The sequence below is a fragment of the Salarias fasciatus genome, chromosome 16, assembly GCF_902148845.1.
Source record: "Salarias fasciatus chromosome 16, fSalaFa1.1, whole genome shotgun sequence".
NCBI lineage: Eukaryota > Metazoa > Chordata > Actinopteri > Blenniiformes > Blenniidae > Salarias > Salarias fasciatus.
In genome coordinates this window covers 471,710-493,564 of record NC_043760.1, presented here as the reverse complement: position 1 = coordinate 493,564, position 21,855 = coordinate 471,710, and the positions used below count along the sequence as shown (strand labels likewise).

At 52.9% G+C, this 21,855-nt stretch overlaps 1 protein-coding gene across 1 annotated transcript in view; it reads left to right on the top strand.

Moving 5' to 3' along the window:
* pdia5 (protein disulfide isomerase family A, member 5) overlaps window positions 1-21,855 on the top strand; it is a 104,959-nt gene that overhangs the window by 76,786 nt on the left and 6,318 nt on the right. Inside the window, exons 12-16 of the mRNA XM_030112743.1 lie at window positions 11,099-11,169; window positions 11,678-11,841; window positions 12,154-12,284; window positions 14,148-14,218; window positions 19,793-19,927. Coding sequence (XP_029968603.1) covers window positions 11,099-11,169; window positions 11,678-11,841; window positions 12,154-12,284; window positions 14,148-14,218; window positions 19,793-19,927 — 572 coding nt within the window. The remainder of the gene's footprint in view (window positions 1-11,098; window positions 11,170-11,677; window positions 11,842-12,153; window positions 12,285-14,147; window positions 14,219-19,792; window positions 19,928-21,855) is intronic.

The window sequence follows — 21,855 nt, the reverse complement described above, 5'->3', positions numbered from 1 at the left end:
TCCACCCTCTCATCCTCCCATCCTCTCACCCTCTCATCCTCTCACGCTCTCATCCTCACCCTCTCACCCTCCCATCCTCTCACCCTCTCACCTCTCATCCTCTCACCCTCTCACCCTCCCATCCTCTCACCCTCTCACACTCTCAACCTCTCATCCTCCCATCCTCTCACCTCTCACCCTCTCATCCTCTCACCCTCTCATCCTCCCATCCTCTCATCCTCCCATCCTCTCACCCTCTCATCCTCCCATCCTCTCACCCTCTCATCCTCCCATCCTCTCACTCTCTCATCCTCTCACCCTCTCATCCTCTCACCCTCTCTCCCCCATCCTCTCACCTCTCATCCTCCATCCTCTCACTCTCTCATCCTCTCACCCTCTCATCCTCTCACCCTCTCATCCTCCCATCCTCTCACCCTCTCATCCTCCCACCCTCTCACCCTCTCATCCTCTCACCCTCTCATCCTCTCACCCTCTCATCCTCTCACCCTCTCATCCTCCCATCCTCTCACCCTCTCATCCTCTCATCCTCTCACCCTCTCATCCTCTCACCCTCTCATCCTCTCATCCTCCCATCCTCTCACCCTCTCACCCTCTCATCCTCCCATCCTCTCACCCTCTCATCCTCTCACCCTCTCATCCTCTCACCCTCTCACCCTCCCATCCTCTCACCCTCTCATCCTCTCACCCTCTCATCCTCTCATCCTCCCATCCTCTCATCCTCTCACCCTCTCATCCTCTCATCCTCCCATCCTCTCACCCTCTCATCCTCTCATCCTCCCATCCTCTCACCCTCTCATCCTCTCAACCTCTCACCCTCTCATCCTCCCATCCTCTCACCCTCTCATCCTCCCATCCTCTCACCCTCTCATCCTCTCACGCTCTCATCCTCTCACCCTCTCATCCTCCCATCTTCTCACCCTCTCATCCTCTCACCTTCTCACCCTCTCACCCTCCATCCTCTCACCCTCATCCTCTCACCCTCTCATCCTCTCACCCTCTCATCCTCCCATCCTCTCACCCTCTCATCCTCTCACCCTCTCATCCTCCCATCCTCTCACCCTCTCATCCTCTCACCCTCTCATCCTCTCACCCTCTCATCCTCCCATCCTCCCATCCTCTCATCCTCCCATCCTCTCACTCTCTCATCCTCTCACCCTCTCATCCTCTCACCCTCTCATCCTCCCATCCTCTCACCCTCTCATCCTCCCATCCTCTCACCCTCTCATCCTCTCACCCTCTCATCCTCCCATCCTCTCATCCTCCCATCCTCTCACTCTCTCATCCTCTCACCCTCTCATCCTCTCACCCTCTCATCCTCTCATCCTCTCACCCTCTCATCCTCTCACCCTCTCATCCTCCCATCCTCCCATCCTCTCATCCTCCCATCCTCTCACTCTCTCTTCCTCTCACCCTCTCATCCTCTCACCCTCTCATCCTCCCATCCTCTCACCCTCTCATCCTCTCACCCTCTCATCCTCTCACCCTCTCATCCTCTCATCCTCCCATCCTCTCAACCTCTCATCCTCTCACCCTCTCATCCTCTCACCCTCTCATCCTCTCACACTCTCAACCTCTCATCCTCTCATCCTCTCATCCTCCCATCCTCCCATCCTCTCATCCTCTCACCCTCTCATCCTCTCACCCTCTCATCCTCTCATCCTCTCATCCTCTCACCCTCTCATCCTCTCATCCTCCCATCCTCCCATCCTCTCATCCTCCCATCCTCTCACTCTCTCATCCTCTCACCCTCTCATCCTCTCACCCTCTCATCCTCCCATCCTCTCACCCTCTCATCCTCTCACCCTCTCATCCTCTCACCCTCTCATCCTCTCACCCTCTCATCCTCCCATCCTCTCACTCTCTCATCCTCTCACCCTCTCATCCTCTCACCCTCTCATCCTCCCATCCTCTCACCCTCTCATCCTCCCATCCTCTCACCCTCTCATCCTCTCACCCTCTCATCCTCTCACCCTCTCATCCTCTCATCCTCTCACCCTCTCATCCTCTCACCCTCTCATCCTCTCATCCTCCCATCCTCTCATCCTCTCACCCTCTCATCCTCTCACCCTCTCACCCTCTCACCTCTCTGAAGTGTATTTCATCCCAGCATCTTCTTCAGATCAGATCAAGCTTCTGTCTGCAGCTTCCAGAGTTCCAGCCTGATCTGATCTGCTCTTCTGACCCTGAGTCTGGAGGTTCTCCTGGAGCTGACAGGGTCCCAGTCCACACCCTCCAGGTCCTGGTCCCAGTCCCAGTCCACACCCTCCAGGTCCTGGTCCCAGTCCCAGTCCACACCCTCCAGGTCCTGGTCCCAGTCCCAGTCCACACCCTCCAGGTCCTGGTCCCAGTCCCAGTCCACACCCTCCAGGTCCTGGTCCCAGTCCCAGTCCCAGTCCACACCCTCCAGGTCCTGGTCTCAGTCTCAGTCCACACCCTCCAGGTCCTGGTCCCAGTCCCAGTCCTAGTACACACCCTCCAGGTCCTGGTCCCAGTCCCAGTCCACACCCTCCAGGTCCTGGTCCCGGTCCAGACTCTCCTGGACTTGGTAGTTTTAGAGTTGACGTCCCCTGAGTAACAGTCCAGCCTGGTCTGTTCCTATCATTGACTGTAAATGTGATTGGTCCAGCCTGTCACATGACCGCATCACATGTTCAGAGGAGGAGCTGTGATTGGCTGATTGACGCTACACTTTAACTCCTGAAATCAAATCAGCAGATGATTGATGTGAAAATCAGAGTCTGGTCCACAAGAAACTAGAGACAGAGACCAGAACCTGGTCTGGGTCCGGGCTTTAATGTGTTTATTTAAACTCTGAAATCCCTCATTTTTGAATGGGTTCTAATGGGTTCTAATAGGTTCTAGTGGGTTTTAATGGGTTCTAATGGGTTCTAGTGGGTTTTAATGGGACCCAGGTTGTTTTTGGAACCAGCATTGAGGCCCCCTGCTGGAATGTTGCTGGAATTGCAGTTTTTTGCTCTGCAGCTTCAGAGGTTGGCGCCTGCTGCTGTTCCACCTCCGTCTGAAGCTTCATGGTCGTTACCAGGGCCAGGCAGGACTGAACGGAGTGGGAGCATCGGGCCGCCGCCACCTGAGCACCGCCGCCGCCACGAGCAGCAGGCTGACCCTGACCTGACCCTGACCCTGACCCTGACCCTGACCCTGACATGATAAGGTGTCAGTGTGCCTCAGAGCAGACCAGAGGGGTTTTCTGGTTTGGACTTGGGTGGGAGCCCTTCTGACCCCGACAAGCCTCAGTCCTTCGGTCCAGGTCCCCTGCTCGCCGCCGCTCGCCGGACTCTGCTCGCCGCCACTCTCCGGACCCTGCTCGGCGCCGCCTTCCGGACCCTGCTCGGCGCCGCCGCTCTCCGGACTCTGCTCGCCGCCGCTCTCCGGACTCTGCTCGACTCTGCTCGCCGCCGCTCTCCGGACTCTGCTCGCCGCCGCTCTCCGGACTCTGCTTGGCGCCGCTCTCTGGACTTTGCTCGGCGGCCTTGTTTGTGAGCGCGGCGTCTTACAGCAGCAGAGTCCTCCAGCTGAGCGCTGTGTTTCCCCAGAGAGAGCTGGCTCTGGTCCAAAACCAGTTTCTGTCTGAGCCGGCTGCCCTGAACGGCGGCGAGGCGTTGAGCTACGCTCAATGTTGTTTCTGTGGGATCAGAAGTTCACAGCGTCTGACTTCAAACCGTTATGACCCGTCATGTTTCCACTGACAGGATCAGGCCCCTTTGCTCAAAGTTTTAAAGGTTTGAAGTTTCCCATTTATGAGGAAACGTCTTGAAAACAGTGGATTTCCACTGAAACACTGAAGTGGTGTCATTTTCCTGTGCGGCCACTAGTGGGTGCTGCTGTCTCTTTTTGTATTGAAACAACACATGTCTGCTCATGTAGAAGAAGCCTGTATTCCGCCGTACAGCGCCTCCTGTTCCCGTTCGGAGCTGCTGCCTTCTCGCAGCTCTGCAACCAAACTTCAGTTTTTTCACTTGAAACCGTCACCGTGGGATGTTTCGCTGTTTCTCTGCCGACTCGGGGATGTTTCAGTGTAGGGATGCACATGGTTAACCGATAACAGGAACTTTGACCGGTTAATACTGTCGGTTATTGATTGATTTATTTATTTATTTTGCTCCAGCTGGAGGAGCTCTCCACACAGCCGAGCGTCTTCCTGCAGCTGGCGTTATGTTTCAGATATCAGTGACGGCGCTGCAGACGACTCCTTCAGTCACTGATTGATTCCAGGAGCCTTCATGTTGTGCAGTCGGGGAGGGTGTGTAGCTTTGTGCGCATTTACACATGTGGCACAAAACCAGCGTTACATTGAATATTATTTTTTATCTCCAGACGCCGCGGGTCGTCCAGATTCACAGTGAAATGGTTCGGTATGAAGCCGCAGCATCCAGATCAACATTGAGCTCCTCCAGAACTGTTTAAAAATCGGATTTCAGAAGCTAAAACTTTATTTAGGAAATTAATCAGAACACACACACACACAAAAAAAAAAAAAAATCACTGGCATGCTCACTCTCGACATGATTTAAAAAAACTCGGGGATGTTTCGGCGTTTTTCCGCCGACTCGGGGATGTTTCGGTGTTTCTCTGCTGACTCGGGGATGTTTCGGTGTTTTTCTGCCGACTCGGGGATGTTTCGGTGTTTTTCCGCCGACTCGGGGATGTTTCGGTGTTTCTCTACCGACTCGGGGATGTTTCGGTGTTTCTCTGCCGACTCGGGGATGTTTCGGTGTTTTTCTGCCGACTCGGGGATGTTTCGGTGTTTTTCCGCCCACTCGGGGATGTTTCGGTGTTTTTCCGCCGACTCGGGGATGTTTCGGTGTTTCTCTACCGACTCGGGGATGTTTCGGTGTTTCTCCGCCGACTCGGGGATGTTTCGGTGTTTTCTCTGCCGACTCGGGGATGTTTCGGTGTTTTTTCCGCCGACTCGGGGATGTTTCGGTGTTTTTCCGCCCACTCGGTGATGTTTCAGTGTTTTTCCACCGACTCGGGGATGTTTCGGTGTTTTTCCACCGACTCGGGGATGTTTCGGTGTTTTTCCGCCCACTCGGTGATGTTTCAGTGTTTTTCCGCCCACTCGGGGATGTTTCGGTGTTTTTCCACCGACTCGGGGATGTTTCGGCGTTTTTCCGCCCACTCGGGGATGTTTCAGTGTTTTTCCGCCCACTCGGGGATGTTTCGGCGTTTTTCCGCCCACTCGGGGATGTTTCGGTGTTTTTCCGCCCACTCGGTGATGTTTCAGTGTTTTTCCGCCCACTCGGGGATGTTCGGTGTTTTTCCGCCCACTCGGTGATGTTTCAGTGTTTTTCCGCCCACTCGGGGATGTTTCGGCGTTTTTCCGCCCACTCGGTGATGTTTCAGTGTTTTTCCGCCCACTCGGGGATGTTTCGGCGTTTTTCCGCCCACTCGGGGATGTTCGGTGTTTTTCCGCCGGACTCGGGGATGTTCGGCGTTTTTACGCCGATCGGGGTTTCGGTGTTTTTCCACCGATCGGGGATTGTTTCGGTGTTTTCCACCGACTCGAGGATGTTTCGGTGTTTTTCCACCGACTCGGGGATGTTTCGGTGTTTTTCCGCCGACTCGGGGATGTTTCGGTGTTTCTCTGCCGACTCGGGGATGTTTCGGTGTTTCTCTGCCGACTCGGGGATGTTTCGGCGTTTTTCCACCGACTCGGGGATGTTTCGGTGTTTCTCTGCCGACTCGGGGATGTTTCGGTGTTTCTCTGCCGACTCGGGGATGTTTCGGTGTTTCTCTGCCGACTCGGGGATGTTTCGGTGTTTCTCTGCCGACTCGGGGATGTTTCGGCGTTTTTCCGCCGCCTCGGGGATGTTTCGGTGTTTTTCCGCCCACTCGGGGATGTTTCGGCGTTTTTCCGCCCACTCGGGGATGTTTCGGTGTTTTTCCGCCGACTCGGGGATGTTTCGGCGTTTTTCCGCCGACTCGGGGATGTTTCGGTGTTTTTCCACCGACTCGGGGATGTTTCGGTGTTTTTCCACCGACTCGGGGATGTTTCGGTGTTTTTCCGCCGACTCGGGGATGTTTCGGTGTTTCTCTGCTGACTCGGGGATGTTTCGGTGTTTTTCCGCCGACTCGGGGATGTTTCGGTGTTTTTCTGCCGACTCGGGGATGTTTCGGTGTTTTTCCGCCGACTCGGGGATGTTTCGGTGTTTCTCTACCGACTCGGGGATGTTTCGGTGTTTCTCTGCCGACTCGGGGATGTTTCGGTGTTTTTCTGCCGACTCGGGGATGTTTCGGTGTTTTTCCGCCCACTCGGGGATGTTTCGGTGTTTTTCCGCCCACTCGGGGATGTTTCGGTGTTTTTCCGCCGACTCGGGGATGTTTCGGTGTTTCTCTACCGACTCGGGGATGTTTCGGTGTTTCTCCGCCGACTCGGGGATGTTTCGGTGTTTCTCTGCCGACTCGGGGATGTTTCGGTGTTTTTCCGCCGACTCGGTGATGTTTCAGTGTTTTTCCACCGACTCGGGGATGTTTCGGTGTTTTTCCGCCCACTCGGTGATGTTTCAGTGTTTTTCCACCGACTCGGGGATGTTTCAGTGTTTTTCCGCCCACTCGGGGATGTTTCGGTGTTTTTCCACCGACTCGGGGATGTTTCGGCGTTTTTCCGCCCACTCGGGGATGTTTCGGTGTTTTTCCGCCGACTCGGGGATGTTTCGGCGTTTTTACGCCGACTCGGGGATGTTTCGGTGTTTTTCCACCGACTCGGGGATGTTTCGGTGTTTCTCTGCCGACTCGGGGATGTTTCGGCGTTTTTCCGCCGCCTCGGGGATGTTTCGGTGTTTTTCCGCCGACTCGGGGATGTTTCGGCGTTTTTTACGCCGACTCGGGGATGTTTCGGTTGTTTTTCCACCGACTCGGGATGTTTCGGTGTTTTTCCCCCGACTCGGGGATGTTTCGGTGTTTCTCTGCCGACTCGGGGATGTTTCGGCGTTTTTCCACCGACTCGGGGATGTTTCGGTGTTTCTCTGCCGACTCGGGGATGTTTCGGTGTTTTTCCGCCCACTCGCGGATGTTTCGGTGTTTCTCTGCCGACTCGGGGATGTTTCGGTGTTTCTCTGCCGACTCGGGGATGTTTCGGTGTTTTTCCACCGACTCGGGGATGTTTCGGTGTTTTTCCACCGACTCGGGGATGTTTCGGTGTTTTTCCGCCGACTCGGGGATGTTTCGGTGTTTCTCTGCCGACTCGGGGATGTTTCGGTGTTTCTCTGCCGACTCGGGATGTTCGGTGTTTCTCTGCCGCCTCGGGGATGTTTCGGCGGTTTCTCCGCCGCCTCGGGGATGTTTCGGTGTTTTTCCGCCCACTCGGGGATGTTTCGGCGTTTTTCCGCCCACTCGGGATGTTTCGGTGTTTTTTCCGCCGACTCGGGGATGTTTCGGCGTTTTTCCGCCGACTCGGGGATGTTCGGCGTTTTTCCGCCGACTCGGGGATGTTTCGGTGTTTTTCCACCGACTCGGGGATGTTTCGGTGTTTTTCCACCGACTCGGGGATGTTTCGGTGTTTTTCCGCCGACTCGGGGATGTTTCGGCGTTTTTCCGCCGACTCGGGGATGTTTCGGTGTTTTTCCACCGACTCGGGGATGTTTCGGTGTTTTTCCACCGACTCGGGGATGTTTCGGTGTTTCTCTGCCGACTCGGGGATGTTTCGGCGTTTTTCCGCCGACTCGGGGATGTTTCGGTGTTTCTCTGCCGACTCGGGGATGTTTCGGCGTTTTTCCGCCCACTCGGGGATGTTTCGGCGTTTTTCCGCCGCCCCCCCTCGCCTCCGGAGCGAGCTGCTGACGCAGGGCGCAGCGCGGACGTTCAGATTTCTCTCTTGCTCATCACTTTCGAGGGTCAGACAAAGTCCTTCCAGTCACGCCGGCTTGCTGGCGAGCTGCAGCACAATCTGCATGATCACACAGAGAAGCGGCTTTTCTTCCCCACGAGGCATATCACTCTGATTTATAGCTTGCGCCAGCGCTGCCTTGTATATTGAAGAAAGGAATTCCTGAACTGTTATGACAAGGGCAATTTACCCGCTTTGGAAATGGACCAAGTTTGTTTCATGCATCTGTGCACAGCAGCGCCGTGAGCGCAGTCCTCATCCCCGAGCAAACAGCATATTTATTACATTTAGACAAAGCACCTTGTACACAGCACCAGACCAAACGTATGGTACAAATTTAAAGCCTTTTTCACTGTGAATACAGAAACAGGGCGGCCGCTGCCTCCATTCAGGTTCTGCTGCCGACACCAAACACTGGGGGGGTCCAGATGCTGCAGATCCAACACATCTGTTTAAAGGAACCGCTGCAGCATGAGCCGATTGAGGAAACATACTACTGTTCTTCGGCAGCCATGTCCGCTCTCTCCTCTTCTTCTGGAGTTTCCTTTTTATTTTTCAGACCTCGTGTTTGACCCCGTAAACCGCAGCCGAAATCCACCACATTTGGTATTTGCATCATGACTGCCGAAGAATTTAATAAAATGGAAACATTAAACCCATCACTTATAAAATGAGCTCTCTAGCGCCACCTCGATACACTAAACTGGCCGCCACGGCCGGAAGGAATGTCGTAGAGAGATCAAACCCACGCTCACTCGTTTTCCTCATCAAGACCGAAAAATCGTGTGCCGACACCCCTGACCTGAATCCAACAGGAAGTCCACGATTTGTCTGTCAAAGTAAAATTTCACTCAGAATCATTCCTCATGAAAAAATGTTCTTCCCTGAACCTGTTTGTCATAGAGATGTCAAAGTACCACTCTGTGATAGAGGAGAACTTGCTCTATCACACCTTAGAAGAACTTCATAATAAGTCACTCAGTGTGGATTTTAGTAGCCGACATCCTGGCTTGCTCCTGCAAGTGTGGCTAAACCGTGGCTCCTATCAACAAACCGAGCACACGTGAAGCGTCACATGGTCCTACCAAACAAGATGGTGAAACACCTGTAGGCATAATCTGATGCTATGTGTCTGTTTTCACGAGAGAGAAAAGGTGTGTCCTCTGATTCCCTCTGCCAATTTTTGCTATCAGTTATAATGGAGCCGGACGGGGAAAACCTCGCTCTTTTCACAAACTGAGGCCTCTGCTGTCTAAACTATGAGTCTAACTGCATTGAAAACCACACAGACTGAAAGAAAACCCATTTTCCTATCAAAAGTGACCATTTTTACTCACTTTTGCCCAAAATGTTTAGATTTCACAGCAGTTTCTTCCAAGTGTAAACTTTTTTTTTTCTGCTGCCTCCCACACTAACTGCATGCCTCCATCATGACCATGTATGGGCGTAGTGATGACATCATCCAGCTGACCCTCATGACCATGTATGGGCGTAGTGATGACATCATCCAGCTGACCCTCATGACCATATATGGGCGTAGTGATGACATCATCCAGCTGACCCTCATGACCATGTATGGGCGTAGTGATGACATCATCCAGCTGACCCTTATGACCATATATGGGCGTAGTGATGACATCATCCAGCTGACCCTCATGACCATGTATGGGCGTAGTGATGACATCATCCAGCTGACCCTCATGACCATGTATGGGCATAGAGTGATGACATCATCCAGCTGACCCTCATGACCATGTATGGGCGTAGTGATGACATCATCCAGCTGACCCTTATGACCATATATGGGCGTAGTGATGACATCATCCAGCTGACCCTCATGACCATGTATGGGCGTAGTGATGACATCATCCAGCTGACCCTTATGACCATATATGGGCGTAGTGATGACATCATCCAGCTGACCCTCATGACCATGTATGGGCGTAGTGATGACATCATCCAGCTGACCCTTATGACCATGTATGGGCATAGAGTGATGACATCATCCAGCTGACCCTTATGACCATGTATGGGTGTAGTGATGACATCATCCAGCTGACCCTCATGACCATATATGGGCGTAGAGTGATGACATCTTCCAGCTGACCCTTATGACCATGTATGGGCATAGAGTGATGACATCATCCAGCTGACCCTTATGACCATGTATGGGTGTAGTGATGACATCATCCAGCTGACCCTCATGACCATATATGGGCGTAGAGTGATGACATCTTCCAGCTGACCCAGAGCGCCCACCTCTGCTATTAAAACCCGAAGATGATGCTGAAGTGGAGAAAAGCTGTAACTCCGGGTGAATTCCAGCAGGGGGCGATGATGCTGGTTTCAAAAAGATCCCCGGTCTCATTGGAACCCATTCAAAAAAGCTGATTGTCTGAGTGTAAATAAACATATAAAGCGTCCGGTTCCAGAACATATTCTGGTCTCTGTCTCTAGTTTCTTCTGGACCAGACTCTGATTCTCACATTAATCATCTGTTGATTTGACTTCATGAGTTAAAGTTTTGCATAAATCGCCCTATCACAGCGCCTCCTCTGGACACGTGATGCGGTCATGTGACGGCCTGGACCAATCACACTTATGTGTGGTTTCAAATGTTCAGTAGGGAGACGTCCTGCTATGAGAGACGTCCTGCTATGAGAGACGTCCTGCTATGAGAGGCGTCCTGCTACAGGAGACGTCCTGCTATGAGAGACGTCCTGCTACAGGAGACGTCCTGCTACAGGAGACGTCCTGCTACGAGAGACGTCCCGCTACGAGAGACGTCCTGCTATGAGAGACGTCCCGCTACAGGAGACGTCCTGCTACGAGAGACGTCCCGCTACGAGAGACGTCCTGCTATGAGAGACGTCCTGCTGTGGGAGACGTCCTGCTGTGGGGGACGCCATAGAAGTTTGGTCCATTGTTATCCGCAGTCCTGGACGTCTCTCTGTTGAAGGACAAAACCAGACTCTTCTGAAATGACAGCCTTGCCTTTTCACTGGAAGCGTTTCGTCGCTTCACTCAGACCTGAGACACTTCCTGTCTCACCACTGCAGTCGTCCCTGGTTCCAGCAGCAGCTCCGTGGACGCAGGGACGGTGCTGTCCTCCTGGTCCCGTCCTCTGGCAGTGGACTCCTTCACTATTGATTTACAAGTTTGACTTCTCTGCGCATGGTGACTGTTTTCAGGCAGTTTTGTTTTTGTGGAAATCCGCCTGTTTGCGGTTTAAAACGTGTTTCCGTCTGTCAGGGTGCGGCCACTGCAAGAAGATGAAGCCGGAGTTTGACGAAGCAGCCGAAATCCTCAACAGGGGCTCGGACGTAAGTGAAGAGCTGCTGGAGGCCACACACACACACACACACACACACACACACACACACACACACACACACACACACACACACACACTCTCTCTCTCTCTCTCTCGCCCCTCCTCCTGGCCGGCTGCTCTCTCTCTCTCCTGTCTCCCCTCCGGTCATCCAGCGCTCGCCAGCCGGGGGCGGGGCCTGCTGACTGCAGCAGTAGCTGTTGTCTTGGAGCTCGTCCAGCGCTGCAGGTCACTGGGAAAAGCCGGGTCCTGGTCCAGTCTGGGTGACCCGGCGCTCCTCAGACCTGCCGGACCACCGCGTCCGTCCTCCTGGCTCTGCCGTTGACTGATCGGTCGTGGTCTCAGAACACCGTTCATCTGGCTTCTCCCACCAAACACACCTCCCACAAACACGTGTTCATTCAAGCTTTGTTGAGCTCAAACATAAGGCCCGCGGGCCAAAGCCGTCCCGCAGGAGGCTCTGGTCCTTTCCGCCTCTCAGAGCTGCTGTCTCTCCTCAGAGCCCCGGCGTGTTGGCTGCCCTGGACGCCACGGTGCACAAGGCGGTGGGCGATCGCTTCAAGATCTCCGGCTTCCCCACCCTGAAGTACTTCCAGAATGGCGAGGAGAAGTTCACGCTGCCGCAGCTGCGCAGCAAGGACAAGATCATGGAGTTTATGCACAAGTGAGTCACACACACACACACACACACACACACACACACACACACACACACACACACACACACACACACACCTCGTTGGCTCTCTTGAAGCTCAGTCCGGCATCCAGCAGCTTCAGCCATGTTTGTCACGGGACTCATCTTTGACGGAACCTGCAGAGACCTCAGTCACATGGTTGTCTGCTGACCCCTGGGTCAGGGGTCAGAGGTCAGGGGTCGGGGGGTTCATGTTGAGCTCCACCAAATCACCTGACGGACTGAAAGCGTTGCAGAGTGTCGCCGTTCCTCCAGTGAGAAAGTGTTGTGGTGTGGCAGTCCGCAGGCTCCGCCCCCGCCGGAGCGGTCCTGGGAGGACAGGCCGTCCAGCGTCAGCCATCTTGGATCCGAAGATTTCCGCGAGGCTCTGAAGAAGAAGAGGCACGCTCTGGTCATGTTCTACGCTCCCTGTAAGTGTCCGCCGCCGCCGCCGCCGCAGATCTGAGCTCAGTCCTGAGCGGCTCGTCTGTGATTGGCTGTTTTCACAGCCTGAACCTCCAGACGCTCTGCCGGGCTGACAGACAGGAAGTGGGTGGAGCTGGGCGTCCCGCTCTCCGGGGGCGGCTCCAGGTGTTAGCCCCGCCTCCGCCTCAGGGAGACGCAGAATGACTCTTCGCTGAAAACTGAGAGAACAGTCCAGAGTTTCAGTGTTTCTGGAAAACCTTCGCTACACACACGCACACACACACACACACACACACACACACACACACACACACACACACACAGACACAGCTTCAACCTGACCACCGCAGCGTTTCAGCGTGTGTGCCGTTTCCGTGGAAACAGAGCTCATGTTGAAAACATGATGGTGTAAACAGGAAGGTTTTCTGAAAGCGTAGCATTCCCCTCAGAGGAACCCAGAGGCCGGGCCAGGTTCTGGACCCGGTTCCACACACTCCATCATCCACCAGTTCATCTGTTCTTACTCAGGTCATCCGCAGTTACTCCACCATGAACTGCTCAAAACATTCATTTAAAGGTGTACTGCAGGATCCTGAGAACCAGTCAGAATTGTCTGGTTCCAACTCGTGATTGGACAGTCATAAAGCCAGTCAATGTGGGAACGCGTCTGCGTGACGACATGTCACGTCGAGTCGCGATGTAGAAAGCGATGCAGTGGAGCGACCAGCGCACCTCGTTCAGAAGCAGCTCGCTCCTCCAGCGAACGCCTCCGAAGACGGCCGGCCACAAAAAGAGAACCTTGTTTGAGACGACAGAGGACAGAAGAAAGGCCGTAGGAAAGAAGGCAGAACGTGTTCTACTGGAGATTCCTTTAGAGGCGGCGGACATTCAAAGCACGAAGGATTTATGCTGATCAGGAGGAGGGGAGTTCCTGCTGGACAGTGACCTGCTGGTCATCCCGTTCAGACGGTTCTGCTGCATGAACACGTCAGACTCTCCCGTACGGACGGCGTTCTGATGTACGACAGGAAGAAGAGTCGACGTGATCAGACGGGTTTTAATCCTGTGAGAGACGACGCTCCAGCTGCGCCGATGGAAACAAACTGCCATGCGGCTGCCGTGCGCTCCCACCGTGCGCTCCCACCGTGCGCTCCCACCGTGCGCTCCCACCGTGCGCTCCCACCGTGCGCTCCCACCGTGCGCTCCCACCGTGCGCTCCCACCGTGCGCTCCCACCGTGCGCTCCCACCGTGCGCTCCCACAGGCCTCATGGAGGGAGCCGCGCATGCAGCGCTCCAGAAGGCAAGTCGGCCATGTTGTCCGACATCGGCAGAGAATCCTGCAGAATCCTTTTAAATAATAAGTAAATCAGTTCAACCCTGTTGAAGCATTTAAATTCAGTAAAATGTTTTCAGGCATTAATGGTTCATTTCTTTTGGTCCTGAAGGCTGCAGAAACTCGGTCCAGCTTCACATCCAGCAAACTGTCTTTAAAGGGGTCATCAGGTCTTCGTTAAAGACCAAAACCAGGACCGAGCTGCAGCTCAGGGACCAGTCCGTCTGGAGACAGGAGGACGGAGGACAGGAGGGACTGACAGAGGACTGACGGAGGACAGGAGGGACTGACGGAGGACAGGACGGACTGACGGAGGACAGGAGGGACTGACGGAGGACAGGACGGACTGACGGAGGACAGGAGGGACTGACGGAGGACTGACGGAGGACAGGGTGTCCTCACCGTGTGTCTGTCCTCTGCAGGGTGTCCTCACTGTGTCCTCTGCAGGGTGTCCTCACCATGTCTCTGTCCTCTGCAGGGTGTCCTCACTGTGTCCTCTGCAGGGTGTCCTCACCATGTCTCTGTCCTCTGCAGGGTGTCCTCACTGTAAGAGCGCCGTCCCTCACTTCACGGCGGCAGCGGAGCTCTTTAAGGAAGACCGGAAGGTGAGTGAAGCTTCTGTTCCTAAAGTCCTGAGTCCCGCTGAGGACGACTGTCCGGTCCAGCACGTCCCCCACTGTCCCCGTCTCTGCCGCTTTGAGAACTTAAAGAAAGAATAGAAACCTCGCTCGGCATCAGAGGACCTGATTTCTCAGTCAGAGCTTGAACTCATCAAGGAAACGAAGTCAGCATTTCATTTCCAGACGTAACAGGACCTGAGAGGACGAAGCTGCAGCCAATAGGAACCGGAGGTGATGAGGCTGCAGCCAATAGGAACCGGAGGTGATGAGGCTGCAGCCAATAGGAACCGGAGGTGATGAGGCTGCAGCCAATAGGAACCGGAGGTGATGAGGCTGCAGCCAATAGGAACCAGGAGGTGATGAGGCTGCAGCCAATAGGAACCAGGAGGTGATGAGGCTGCAGCCAATAGGAACCAGGAGGTGATGAGGCTGCAGCCAATAGGAACCCGGACAGGAACCACCGACGTCACTCAGTTTCCTGCAGCTCAACAGGACAGAACTGAGGTTTCGTTTTCGGTCCTGAAGGTCAGAGAGAAACTTTTACCTAAACTACCAGATTCTAAACCAGAATCATCTGTTAAAACCCTGGGTGTGATGTTTGGCTCTGAGCTAAATTTTATTCCACACATTAGAAATATTACTAAGATAGTTTTTTTTATCATATTAAGAATAAAGCCATTTCTCTTTCAGGCCAGCAGGAGGCGCTAATGCAGCTTTTATCTCCTGTTGGTCAGATTATTGTAATGCCTTGCTCTCTGGTCTGAAACAAAAATAATATATTAAACCTCTAATTATTACAAAATTCAGCCACACTTGTGCTGACGAGGACCAGGACCAGGCGAACCCGACCCCACCCCACCCCACCCCACCCCACCCCACCCCACCCCACCCAACCCAAACCGACCCAACTCTCTTCTGCCTCAAACTCAAAGCACAACTGACAGGAGGGAAGCTTCACTAACATCCAGACTGCTCTGGTCCTGCTCTGGTCCTGCTCTGGTCCTGCTCTGGTCCTGCTCTGGCTCTGCTCTGGTCCTGCTCTGGTCCTGCTCTGGTCCTGCTCTGGTCCTGCTCTGGCTCTGCTCTGGTCCTGCTCTGGCTCTGCTCTGGTCCTGCTCTGGTCCTGCTCTGGTCCTGCTCTGGCTCTGCTCTGGTCCTGCTCTGGCTCTGCTCTGGTCCTGCTCTGGTCCTGCTCTGGTCCTGCTCTGGCTCTGCTCTGGCTCTGCTCTGGTCCTGCTCTGGTCCTGCTCTGGTCCTGCTCTGGTCCTGCTCTGGCTCTGCTCTGGTCCTGCTCTGGTCCTGCTCTGGTCCTGCTCTGGTCCTGCTCTGGTCCTGCTCTGGCTCTGCTCTGGCCCTGCTCTGGCTCTGCTCTGGTCCTGCTCTGGTCCTGCTCTGGCTCTGCTCTGGTCCTGCTCTGGTCCTGCTCTGGTCCTGCTCTGGTCCTGCTCTGGCTCTGCTCTGGTCCTGCTCTGGTCCTGCTCTGGTCCTGCTCTGGTCCTGCTCTGGCTCTGCTCTGGTCCTGCTCTGGCTCTGCTCTGGCTCTGCTCTGGCTCTGCTCTGGTCCTGCTCTGGTCCTGCTCTGGTCCTGCTCTGGCTCTGCTCTGGTCCTGCTCTGGTCCTGCTCTGGTCCTGCTCTGGCTCTGCTCTGGTCCTGCTCTGGCTCTGCTCTGGTCCTGCTCTGGTCCTGCTCTGGCTCTGCTCTGGTCCTGCTCTGGTCCTGCTCTGGTCCTGCTCTGGCTCTGCTCTGGCTCTGCTCTGGTCCTGCTCTGGTCCTGCTCTGGCTCTGCTCTGGTCCTGCTCTGGTCCTGCTCTGGTCCTGCTCTGGTCCTGCTCTGGCTCTGCTCTGGTCCTGCTCTGGCTCTGCTCTGGTCCTGCTCTGGTCCTGCTCTGGTCCTGGTCTGGATCATTTAGAAGGCCTCGTCTCCACTGCAGTCTGTCCTCCAGACATCGAGCCGTGCTCGGGCCGCTCACTTCCTCATTTGTTTGGAATTTTTCTAAATCATTGTCAGATGGCGTAAATCAAGGACAGATCCTCCACAGCTTCGTCATCTGCTGTATGAAGCAACGCTCTGTGACTTTGTCTGAAAATATGAAACTTCAGCAGATGAGACTGAGTGTTTTGCACATCAGGAAATCAAAACACGCCTCTCCTCACTACAAGCTGATCAGTTTTCTGGTAAACTTAACATCTGGTCTTGTTGTGTTCGTCACAGCGTCACAGCGTCTGAGGTGTGATACAGTCGGCTCTACGTGACTGTCAGAGGTTCACTGTCCTCCTGTTGTTTGAAATGGCATCAAGAAACAAATGGATTTGACTGGAGCCTCACAGTTTTACACTGTTTGCTCATCTTCACACAGGCTGGCCAGGGCATGGCGGCGGTGCCCATGGACAGCTCTCCTCCCTGCTCTGAGAGCAGCGAGAGGTTCAGGGCCTGGAGGCCGTTTCAGAGGTTAGCTGGTCGATTCTCTCTGGTGATTGAGTGCTTCTTCATTAGCTCCATTATCCATTTTCACAAGATGTTCTAACTTCCAGATTGTAGCGCGTGTTCCTGGAATTAGTCTGTTTAAGCAGACGCTGCCAGCAGCTCTGTTCATGTTCAGTTCTTCTGAAAAGAATCAGGTTTTATTCACGGCATTTCATTTTCCCTCTGGATTAATAAAGTATCGATCCATCTGCTGATGTATGAAAAAGCAGGTATAATAGTCAAAAACTTGCTCCACACCTACAGAAATATTGACTTTGTACTTTCAGAACAGTTCTTTTTCGACTCGGCGTCTCGGGTCCACAACAGCTCCCGGCACTCTGGCGCCGCTGCAGCGTTGGTCTGCAGGGTTTGCATCGGTGGAGTCTATTTAAATTCACAAGTCTAAGCCCTTCTTTCCTCTCGTCTTCCTACGGTGGAGGGTGAACAAGAGTAAATCTGCACAGTGGGCATGTGTTTGCTTGGCAGTCCCTCTATTTATAAAGCGACGCCCTCGACGTGTTGGACCTGGCCGCTGTGGATCACACTCTATTAGCTGCCCTCGCCTCGTTTACCAAAGACAAACAGGCCTTAGCAGCAGCTTGAGAGATGCAAACAATTCAACAATTAAAATGCACGTTGTGTGGTATGACAGTGTGGGAGCTGGAGCTGCTAGAGCTGCTAGAGCTGGAGCTGCTAGAGCTGCTAGAGCTAGAGCTGCTGGAGCTGCTAGAGCTGCTAGAGCTGCTAGAGCTAGAGCTGCTAGAGCTGCTAGAGCTGCTAGAGCTGCTAGAGCTAGAGCTGCTAGAGCTGCTAGAGCTGCTAGAGCTAGAGCTGCTAGAGCTACTAGAGCTGCTAGAGCTGCTAGAGCTGCTAGAGCTGCTAGAGCTAGAGCTGCTAGAGCTGCTAGAGCTGGAGCTGCTGGAGCTGCTAGAGCTGCTAGAGCTGCTAGAGCTAGAGCTGGAGGTAGAGCTAGAGCTGCTAGAGCTCGAGCTGCTAGAGCTGGAGCTAAAACCTCAGGGTTCCTGGTTCACAGCTCTTCCTCTGTGCCCGGTGTGTTTGTGGGTTTCCTGTCATTGTAATCTGATGATCCAGAGACAGCGGAGGATGTGTGGCGGTGCAATATGGGGTGTCAAACAGAAGGTCCGTGGGCCAACGCCTGCCGGCGAGAAGCTCCAGTCTGAAAGTTTTTGAGTTGCAGAAATGGTTTTCTTAGCAGAATGAGAGCAGCTGAGCTTCTTCTCCTCACCGGCTGGATTATTTCCCTTCACTTCGGTCCTGCAGCTTCAGGAAGTGTTGGACTGGAGGAGTGGAGCCAGGACCTCCTGGACTGATTTCACATCGAGTCATTGAAGCGTCCCGGTGTGTTCAGCAGCTGTGTCCTGCCAGCCCTGACTGGCTCCTCCCACTCAGCTCCTCCGATCCGCCGGTCCGTGGCGTGATGCGGGCTCTGCCACTCCAGGACGGATCGGGAGCCGGATTGGCTGCAGACCCTTGAAGAACAGCAGCTGTACGACTTCATTTTCTCCTGTCAATTCACAGCGGCTGTGACTGATCAGACTGTAGTTAGAGTGGTAAAGCTGCTGTCTCCCAGCTGCTCTGACTTTTATCGCACTTCCAGTGTTTTGTGAGTCTGAACAGCGAGAGGAAAACTAATCCTGCTCAGATTATCAGAGCTGTTCCCTCAACACAGGATCAACTGCATCCCATAAATCTTCATCATGTGGGAAAAAAAAGAAAAGAAAAGAGGGATCCAGGCCTTGTGCCCATGTTGAATTTTCTCCTGCTGTGATGCATCATGGGAGTGTGTCCAGTTTAAAGGCACAGTGCAGATTATAACAAGCCGATTATCAGCAGAGCTTCTCGTCACGTCTGAATCAAATGGTTCTGAAAGAAAAGCATAATGAAGCTGAGGTGTGTGATGATTCAAAAGCAGCCTTATGAAGTTCCACTGAGCAGGATTCCAGAAGACGTGGAGGTCAGCAGCTTCAGCAGCTTCACCATGGGTGGCTCCGCTTTTATTGAAAACATCATTAAAATGCAGCTGTGCTGAACTTTTGGTGCTGAACTCCACGGTGAGTGGCACGATCCCATTTTGCTCAGAGCTCCGTCACAGAGCAGCGTCTCGGTGGTGATTTGGCTGAACTTTAAAAGGCTCACAATGTCGGGAAAAAAAAAAAACAACAGAACTTCAGACCAAGTCAAAGATGATCCAAAAAAGTCAAATGCAAGTTGTGTCCTTTCATCTCACTCCACAGCAACATGGCTTTCCACCTGAAACAGGTCAGTAGCCAGATACCTGGGCTAATAAAAGACGCTTCTGTTACTCAATTCTCATTTTTAATGCTGACTTTTATTTTGTTTAATTTTAATATTTTAGGTTATCATTATATTATTCTTATTTATCTAAAAGGCTAATTCTATTTACTTTAGTGTTTGTTTTTGCGTGGATGTTGCGCTGCGAAACGGACCGACACAGTGCAATTAAGCCTATTTCATTTAATTTGAGCAGATAATGTGAGAAACTGTTTAGCCAAAAAATGTGAGCTTATCTGCAGAGATTATAGATATAAATAAATGACATGCTTTAGCCCGTTTGTTAGAAGAGGGTTTGGTTCTGGTCATTTGATGTCTAGAGTCACGACACTTTGTTCCAGTCTGTGTTTCAGTGTGTAGGAAAAAAATAAGTGTTGTTGTACCTGCCTGCTGTTGTTTTTGTTTCATATACTTATATATATCGGTGCAGTCAGGCCGGCTGTCGGCGCCCCGACGCTCCGTGTGCCGTGTGAGCGCCGCTCTGCTGTGCTGCGCCGCTCCGACGCCCCGTCAGTCGACTATTGGCAGGATCGGACGAATCAGATTCCACTGTGGAAATTCTTAGTCGGGGACGCCTCCACTGTGAATACACACACTTTTCCAACCTTCCACAACCTTGAAGGATGGAGTCAGGCGGGGTTTTTGTGGTTGAACTGTTTCCTGATGCAGAATGCGTGAAGCGTTTTTCCAGACGTTCTTCTGTTGTGTCCAGGCGTGTGAAGTGAGTTTCCTCCCGGCGCTCGCAGCTCTGCGCGCTGACAGTGGTTGTGGTTTGTTCCAGATCGTGTACGCTGCAGTGGACTGCACCAAAGGACTCAACCACGACGTCTGCAAGCAGGAGGGGGTGGAGGGCTACCCCACCTTCAGCTACTACCACTACGGCAAGTTTGTGGAGAAATACAACGGAGACCGGGGGGTAAGTCCGCCGCGGCCGATCGCTCGCTGCTTCACAGATATTGATCGTCTGAAGGAAGTAAGAGCTGAATGACAGAACGGGGACGGATGAAGCAGACTCTGCATGTGAGCAACGTTTTCAGGTCCAAACATCAAGTTTTCATCTCCAGTGACTGTTAGCAACACGGCCGGTGCTAGCTTGGCCGCCGCTGTTAGCAACACGGCCGGTGCTAGCTTGGCCGCCGCTGTTAGCAACACGGCCGGTGCTAGCTTGGCCGCTGCGCTGGGCGCCGTGCTCCTGCTTTTCTCCCAGCTTATTGTTATTGAGCCCGACTGTCGGGTTTGTTAGCTTTAAACAAACATCGCTCTGGTGAAGACCGCGTTTCAGTTCTTCCCCCAACTTACCGAAGCCGACAGCGGCCGTCAGCCGCGCGGTTGGTGTTAGCATTAGCTGTTGTTGAAGAATTAGACTCAGAATCACATCTCACTGAGTCCAGTTCGCCACACAGGCAGTTTGTAGCGGTGGGGAGACGGCGATGCAGCCACAGACGTCATATCCGCAGACGCCTGGTTCTCCTGCTGTGGATTGGAACCGACGTGCCTGCTGGCGGCTGGCACGTCGGCACGTCGGCACGTCCCGGGGTGGACCTCGCTTCCACAGCACATGGAGGAATGATGAGTTTGACCATAGAGGTGATCATAAATCCATCAGTCTTCAGTTTCTGCTCAACATCAGACATGGAGGACACACAGACGCAAACCCTTCAGACTGATTGAGGTTTTTATTCAAAAACTGGTTTTGGGATTTATATTGTATTTGATTTTAGTTGATATTATAATTGTATGATTATGGTCATCATTATTATTATATTGCCATTGTTATATCTATTATTATTATTATGGGGCGACAGCAGCTCAGTTGGTAGAGCAGGTCGTCTTATAACCGGAAGGTTGGTGGTTCGATCCCCGCTCCCGCAGGTGTAAAACTGTCGTTGTGTCCTTGGGCAAGACACTTCACCCACCTTGCCTAGCATGAAAGTTGTGAGAGTGAATGGTTGGTGGTGGGAGGGGCCGATGGCGCAGACTGGCAGCCTCGCTTCCGTCAGTCTGCCCCCCCCAGGGCAGCTGTGGCTACAGCAGCAGCTTACCACCACCCAGTGTGGAGAGAATGAAGAATGCAGTGTAAAGCGTCTCTGAGTGTCCTGAAAAGCGCTGTATAAAACCAATGCATCATTATTATTATTATTAGTATCATGCTCTGTATCATGAGTGAATGATTTATCATCACTAATAAGATATTTATTGCTATTGTTTCCTTTTAATCATTTAAATCTACCGTTATACTCAGTATTATAATCAATACTGCAGTTTTTATTATATTATAGCTTAAATCCTCCATTCTCAAACTGTGGTACGCGTACCACTGGTGGTACGTGAGCTCCCTCTAGTGGTACGTGGGGGAATCACGGAAATGTATATTTTCTTTGAAAATTTGTTAAAACTCAAAACTTTCGGAAACAAATATTACCACCAAAGTACCGTATTTACCGTATTGGCCCGAATATAAGACGATGTTTTTTTCCAGAAACTGCGTCCTCAAAAGTGGGGTGGTGTTATAATGGCGGACTTACGGTAGATGGTCAATACGCATCCGCGCCGCTAGATGGAGCCAAAGTATCACTGAGCAGAGAGCGAGTGGAGCGATGAAACGAGATCAGATGATCTGATGAAAAATGGCGGATCATCTGGAACAAAGGGGCTGAACGCTGGACAACTGAGCAACAACAGAGGAGAAGTTATGATACCAACTTTAAACTGATGGTGATCAACGCAGCAGAGTCATCAAACTACTGCCAAGCCGCCAGGAGGTCTGGTGGAGCAGAGCCTCGTTCTGATTGGAGAGCACAGAAAAAACACTCCAGATGCTAACGCTATGAGAAAAGCTTTCCG